This window comes from Coloeus monedula (genome assembly GCF_965178545.1).
Source record: "Coloeus monedula genome assembly, chromosome: 6".
Taxonomy (NCBI): domain Eukaryota; kingdom Metazoa; phylum Chordata; class Aves; order Passeriformes; family Corvidae; genus Coloeus; species Coloeus monedula.
The window spans coordinates 48625364-48632963 of NC_138786.1; the positions used below are offsets into that span (position 1 = coordinate 48625364).

Sequence of the window (7600 nt, forward strand, 5' to 3'; positions counted from 1 at the left end):
GTACGCATTTTAAAATCTCTGATCACAGCAGTCATGAAGTCACTTAACCAACAGCCAAGACTAGCCCAAACATGTAGCTACAGGGCTAGATATTACTACTCAACTTATACTACTGACATACATTGCCAGAAAACGTGAAAGAATAATCTATCATTTAAAATTTATTTTCAGGAAGACCTAGAACTGCTGAAGGACTGAGAAGTCTAATTACATTAAAAAAAAAAAAAAAAGCATCTCTGAAAATGCTGTTCTGTCCATTGTATTGTCTTTACTACCATAACTGTATTTGAAAACTGTTGATAGCTGTTATAATGCCTTACATAATTCTAAAAGCTACCAAAGAAAAGAGCAGGTGGAAAAAGCAGGGTGTTAGCCATCCAACGACTTCCTAAAAACAAATACTACAAACTAAGATCTAAGTTTTGAACAACTTTCATGAGGGGATCGCTTCCAGAAACATCCAGTGATCAGTTCTGAAACTAGACCACTAGATATCCAAACCCATGCAAGATTTACAACCAGATCTGAACGCACGTTGCAAGCAACGCTCTGTATTCAGTATGAACCAAGTGCCTATTATGCTTGCACTTGATGGCAATCTTCTATTTTTCACTTTGCCTAGCACGAATGAACCCGGGTTAGTGACTACTTGCTTTTAGGAATACCACTTGGATTACGCAGCAAAACATTAAGGCAACAGACACAAAGCTACACCCAGTTCCCTTTCTGGGTAGGCAGAGGAAAGACTGTACCTTCAGCCGTACACACTTACCATCACTCTCTGCCCTGACTAGCAGGGACATGCCCTTGAGCCTCTCCACGTAGCAAGAGGACACATGCCCCGTGCCTCGATCATCCCACTGGCGGTCCTCATTTAGCGTGTACACCTTCACCCTCCGCCGGGTGTCCGTCATCCTGCCGCCTGCCACACCGCAGCCACCACTCTGGCTTGCAATCGCTGGAGGAGCAAAAGGCTGGTCGGGGGCCAGGCCCCCCTCAGGGGAGGGGAGCGGGAAAGAAGGGAGCAGCCCCACACAGGCACGCCAAGCAAACTCTTCGTACTCCTCTTCAGTGCCCCAATAGAATCCTCATTATCGAGGATAACAGAGGATTTGGGAAGGGGGGGAAACGAGGTGAAGATGTGAAAAGGGGAGCTGCTCCTTCAGGTACAGTCAGACGCTGCACAAAAGGCGAGTAAGCCTAGGCAGGGAGAGCCGCAGAGAGGAAAGAGGCTCTTTGCAGGGCGAAGGGCGGGCAGGAGAGGCGGTGAAGAAGGGATCCCAGAGGAGAAGGGGATCCACGGTAGTGAAAGCCGCGGCGGACAGCAGCCGGCCCAGCGTGACAGGAGCAGGCGTTCCTGGAAGCCGGAGCCCTGCCGAGGAAAACAGGGGGGAGGCTGGTAAGGCCGGAGGGAAGCCGAGGAAAGGAGGCAGGCGGGAGAGGGGCCGCTCGCCCCGGCCTGTAGCCCGGCTCTATTGTGCAGCAGCTGCCCAGGCCCGAAGCCCCTCGCTCGCCGTCCGTCAGCGCGGGGCTCCAAGGAGCCGCCCTCCTTCCCGCCGGGGCTGCCCGGGGCCTGCGGACACTGCCCGTCCCGGGACGGGGTGAATGGCCAGCCGAGCTCAGCGCCCCGTCTTCCCCATGGGCTCCGGTCGCAGGCGGCGGCTTCACTCCCAACCTAACTCCGCCGCCATGTTGTTCTTCCTCCTCCTCCTCCTCCTCCCGGTGCTGCGGCGGCTCAGTCCCGACTCCCCAGCGCGTCCTGCGACGTGGCTGCACTTCCAGGCGCTCGGCGGCCCAGCCGGCAGAGAAACGCTATGCCCTGCGGAGGGAGGGGGCGAGCGGCAGCGGCTGGTGCGGCCCGGCTCCCTCCGGCCCCGGCTCCGCCTCAGTCACTGCGCGGCCGCCATCTTGGTTTCACCTCTCACTGGAGGCGCGGGGTCTCCCAGCCAGCGGCGGCACGGGCCGCCCGCCGGCATTTAAAGAGCCAGCGGCTCCGCGCGGGGGACGCGCGTGTGGCTGTGGCCGCGCCGCTACTGTGGGCCTGGGGGAGGCGCCGGCGGCCCCCGGCTTTGTGGGGTTTTTTTTCTTTCTTTTTTTTTTTTCTCTCGTGTCACACCTTGCCGAGTGATCCCAAAGTTAAACAGCTTTTGGTTCAATGTCTGTTGGATCTCCGCAGTCGTAGATGGGATCAAACAATTCCCGTACAAATAGATGCTGTCGAGGCTCTGCTTCTGCCACTGCTGCCAACATCTGAGCATATGTTTGACAGATTTCCCTAAAATATGTGAAAACACTGGTGCATTTGGGACCCCACCAGCACCACTGCAGAAGAGAGTCCATTTCACAGTACATTCTAAATACACAGTGTACATGGCAGCACACTGCAATATATACTCTGTTATTTTATGCTTTTGAACAAGTACTGATACTTGTTTATCAAAGTGAGTTATATTCCGGGTGGTTTGAGACAAAACCACAGATTTGCAGCTTTCACCTCAGAATTAATTATGTGTCACAAGGAAGGCTCTAGTCAAGCCGTGTTTTCCTTTGTCCATCTTCTACTTTGTTTGCCCCGTGAGAAAGACAGTGTTTGGTTCCAGGACTGATAGCCAGCTTCCTGAACGAGCTCCGCAGGGTCACAGCACCAGCTGGACAGAGTTCAAGAGGTGTTTGGACAATGCTCTCAGGCACATGGTGTGACTCTTGGGGTCTCCTGTGCAGAGCCTGGAGTTGGATTCGATGATCCTGGTGAGTCCCTTCCAAATTAGAATATTCTGTGATTCCTGATGTGCCCAGTTAAAGTCATTTGGCCTTTGCTCTGATGCCCCAGGGCTGGTTAAGAATACAAGAGCCTTCAAGAGTGTTGTTTGGGTGCCTGTGACATAGCTGATTGTATGTTGTGCCTGTTGTTCTCAGCATGGTTCTCAGCTTGGCTAAAGCAGTGACAGGTTTGAAGAGATTCAGATGTCTGAGAATTGTGGATTGTGGGCCCAGCTGAAGGGGAACCGCCACACAGCATGTGTACAGAAAGATGCTTGTCACCTTCCTTTGGTGCCCTTGGCAGCTCTTGAGGGGATGTTCCTGAGCAGGTGCTGTGCTAAAACTTTTCTCAGGCCAGTCTGGAGATGGATTTTTGCGGTTTCAGAAAAGGTTGATGTCACTTAGAGAAAACTCTGTAGGACTGTTATATTCGTGTACCGTTTACAAATTGTACCCTCTTGTGGCCATCAGATTAAGTAGAGACCACACTGCTCACTGCAGTTTTGATTTTTTTTAAACTGAAAACAAGAACTTAATCAGATTTCAGTTTGCATAGTTTGCTTTATGAAAATGTTCAGCTCAGCTTCTTTTAATGGGCCTTGTTTTATTTTGATACCAGCCTGAACAATGCTCAGTCCAACAATAGTGGCCACTTGTCAGGTTTTAACCCAATTCTCATTATATTTGGCAAGGGGTTTGATTTTTTCAAACATTTCTACCCCTGTCATTCCAGAAAAAAAGGTTGGGCATTGAGAGCAACTTCCCATGCTAGAAAGTAGTTGTGAAAGAAAGAAACATTCTTTCTTTCTTTCTTGGAGTAATGAGTTGTAAAGCAAGTCTGTCATGTCACACCTCAATTCCTCTCTCCATTTCTAGCGGTTTGACAGTTTGTGTCCAGAAGGAAATACCTTCAGGCATCATGAGAAGCTGCTATTAACTGAGTTAAAAGGTTTAGGCCCCTTTAGTTCCTGTAAATAATAAAGGACCTAGCCCCGACAGAAACTTTGGCCCACCAGGAATTGAGTAATAAATGATGAGATGGAGTACTGAATACCGTTTTAAACTTTCATATTCCTAGGAAAGTAACTGCACATGGATCAATGTAATAGGAATAAGCCTAAACTGGGTTTACCATACAGAGCTACTTTCTTGCACAGTGGTCAAGACTAAAGAACAAGATAACTTTCCTTTCAGTGTCTAAAAATAATTGTGGGAAAAAAAATTGCATTGTTATTATGAAGAACTTCAGGTCACACATATAACTTTGGTCCTATGTACAAAGGCATTATTAGAGCTCCTAAAACTCCTAGCTAACTATTTTCTGACAAAAAAAAAATTATGTTAGGGAAACTAACAACTTCAGAATTTATTATGGTGAAGATTATCGCTAGAATGAAAGTCTGTGCTTGCTTGAGTATATAGTTATGGCTGTATTCAGTATGTGAAAACAAGGTTACAATCCATAATACACACATGGACACTCGCTATGTCTTCTTGTTCCCAAGGTATGTATTCTGACTTGTGCCCCAAAAAGCTGTGGAAATGAATGACTGAGTGAAAATAAAAAATTATATAGAAAAATTATCATAATAAGGGGAGTCTATAAAGAAGAAGAAGATATCCATAAAGGAGTCAGAATATTGTGATCAAGAAAGAGGGGAGATTCAGAAAAAATACGTTTCTAGTTTAGTGGGGAAGCAAATACAGCAGTTTGAAATAAATACATACAGTAGACAAAAAACAAACCTAGCAATCATTACAAGTTATGAAGCACATTAAAAATGGATAAGAATGTCAAGAGTTATGCATAGTTGGTAGTTTTAGGAACAGCTCATATTTCCTAAATCTTAACACTATTATAGGGCTATTCTATCAAGATTTTTAAAAATGTTGATATTGATACATAAAAAAAATTAAATAGTTTAATAAATAAATGTGTTCTATACTTGAAAGAATGTGTGAGGTATTTGCATCATATGATGATGACTAAGTGCTTTCCTGGTCATTATTGAGAAGGATATTAAACAACTTTTCTTAGAGAGAGACATATTCAGGTATGCATGTCCTAAAGAACTTGAATTTGAGAGTCCTAAAGAGGCTTGCATGTGTGATCTCAGGAAGCATGAAACCTTATTAACTTTTAATAAAGCTTAAATTATTGCAGAAATTCTGCAAGACATGAAGACTGACTATAAATATTCAAACTGGACAAGTGAGAACCCAGATAATAGTAGACTGATTTATCTGACATCAGTCACAGACAATAAATGCTCACACAGAATGCAATAAAGAATTACAAGATGGGCATATAGTAGTAGCAGCTCATGTGGCTTTAGGGAGAAAGATGTTTAATTTATTGTTAAATTACAAAGTTGCTCATAAGGGTAATGGTGCAGATATAATATACATGAATAGTTCTCAGGTATTTTTCTGGAAAGTCAACATTGTGTTCTGTGAAGAAAGCTCACATTGCATGGGTCAGATTTGAGGTGACTGGCATAGCTCAAAAGAAATTATTGATCAGTGTAGATGATCCTAGATGATTGTGAGAAATCAAGAGTAGGACTGATGCTATTTAGGATTTCTTGTAATGTTTAGAAAGTCAATGTAAAAGCTCTGTACATAAAGCTGTGTATGACTCAGAGAGCCTGGAAGAATGGCAAGAAATGGATGAGGACATAAGGATCAGAAACAGACAGGTTCACTTACTGAAGGTGCTGATGTAGAAGGAATGGCTTAGCCTGGGACAGCTGGGAAGGTTACTGGCAGCTGCTTCTGGCTTATTCCAGCTTTACAAATGTCTGTGAGCTCATAAGTGCTTCCCAGTAAGCACTGCATTTTTAAGGCAAGCAGTGACACTTTCACTTAAAATTTTGAGATGTAAACAGTGTTTGTTCAAGACCGGATGGATGGATGAGCAGCTTAGGCAGCCAGAGTGTGGCCTGGTTGTGCTCTGACCTACACCTCCTAAATGGGACCCTTCAGATACAGCCAAATACAGGGTCACATCTATGGGAATAAATAGTAAGGCAGCTCTGAAAGAAGCAAGGCTGCATAGTAAACAAGCAACCCAACACAAACTTCTGATACTGCTCTGTGTCTGTAAGATCCTATAATATACCTTTTGGGTGCATTGTAAACTAGCACACTGTGAAAGAATGTAACGTCAGGAATAAAAGAAGCTTTAATGCCACATTCTATAATTCTGGTGTCCTCACAGTTAACACATTTTAAGAAATTGAAAAGGATCAGAAAGGACTGCTCTGAAGAGCTTTATTTTTTTGCAGATCCATTTGTTGCACTCCAAAATCTCAGATTCCTGCAGCATGCACTCTTTTGCAGCCATACCCTCTGAATCATGTCTCAGATACTGTGGCTCAGCTTTCACATCCTGCCACAGATCCCTGAGAAGCAGTAGCCCTGTTCTTGTACCTGAACCACAAACATGAACCTGTGAAGGTCAGCAGTTAAGATTCTGTGACTCTTCCTCCTACATAATGTGCATACGAATCCCCTTCACAGAAATGTCATCTCTTTTCTTTCAACTCCTATTGTCATCTCAATTTTCAGAGTACTGAAAAGACCCTTATCTTCCAAGAAGAGCTTCCTTTTAAGAGTTCTCTGCAACTGCAGTCATGCAAAGTCTGTATTTGTTTTGAATCCTGTATGCCTCTCTGGAAATGCTATGTTTTATCTAAATATGTAGGCCTCATTATCAAAAGACTGAAGAATTTCAAAGCACTGATGATGCAGAGAACATGCCTGGGTCATTTATTCATCCAGCAGTGAAAATTCTCCTCCTTCTGAGAGGGGAACTCCAAGACATCTGAATTGTGCTAGCTGTCCTTGTGCAGTACATATTTCTATTTTTACATGTATTATTTTGCCCATGGACTGTGTTTGTAAAGTTTTTAGTAAGAGTTATTGAGTCCTTTTTTCCCTTTTTCTATGGCAGACTTCCTATTCCTAATTTTTGCTCCCATGTATTTTTTAAAATAAGGTTTCCAGTACTTTATCCATAACTCAAACTACAACAGGCTTCTCTTAGACCCACACATTTGACGGTCTTTTGAGAAAGCGATGGATAGAGAGTCAGGAGTATGAGATCCATGTCATAACCCTTTTTCTAGGAAGATTTGAAAGTCCATCAGAAACCCATAAGGATAAAAACTACCTCTATTTTTCTATTATATCTCTATCTAATCACCTAAAAATTACTATCTGCTGCAATACTCTCATTAAAATAAATTCCTCGTTACCTTAGGCACATCCTGAGGTGAGTGTAGGAACTGTTAAAGGTGTTTCCAGTTTGTGTAAATAAGAACTACACAGGCGGATTTAGAGTGAAAAGGGAGAAAGGCCAAAAGGGGTAGAGAAGGGACATTGTCAGAACCAGAACAAGACAGCAGCACATGGACACAGGTAGGTGGACACTCATCCACACACACACACAGAGTCTCAGCAGGTTGGTACTTCAATTGGAGCGGCCATCTGGGATGACTGGACTAGACCTGTGTAAATTTAGGATCAGGTTCCTGGACAAAAGCTAGTGAAAGTTACAATACTTCTGTATGTAATAAATTGTAATAAATGTAAAAATATGTCAGACACCTGAAAAAATGTCCTGAAAAAAAGGAGGAAGATGAGTTTTTTGAAGGAAGTAATTTAGAATCAGCCATTGTTCTGACAGCAATTCAATATAAGCTTGTTTTTTTCAATTTTAAAAAATATGAGTCACTTCAGTGTTTGTGACAATGATGGCCTTAGAGATGCAAATAATTCAAGACTTGCACAGAACAGGAATGATTGTGGTGCAAGTTGCAACTGAGTAATATAAACA

At 43.7% G+C, this 7600-nt stretch overlaps 1 protein-coding gene across 1 annotated transcript in view; it reads right to left on the minus strand.

Annotated features, from left to right (window-relative positions):
* The window catches only part of PPP4R3A (protein phosphatase 4 regulatory subunit 3A), a 41727-nt gene extending 39821 nt beyond the window's left edge, over window positions 1-1906 (minus strand). The window contains exon 1 of the mRNA XM_082283786.1: window positions 773-1906. Coding sequence (XP_082139912.1) covers window positions 773-914 — 142 coding nt within the window. The 5' untranslated portion in view covers window positions 915-1906. The remainder of the gene's footprint in view (window positions 1-772) is intronic.
* Window positions 1907-7600: the final 5694 nt, after the last annotated feature.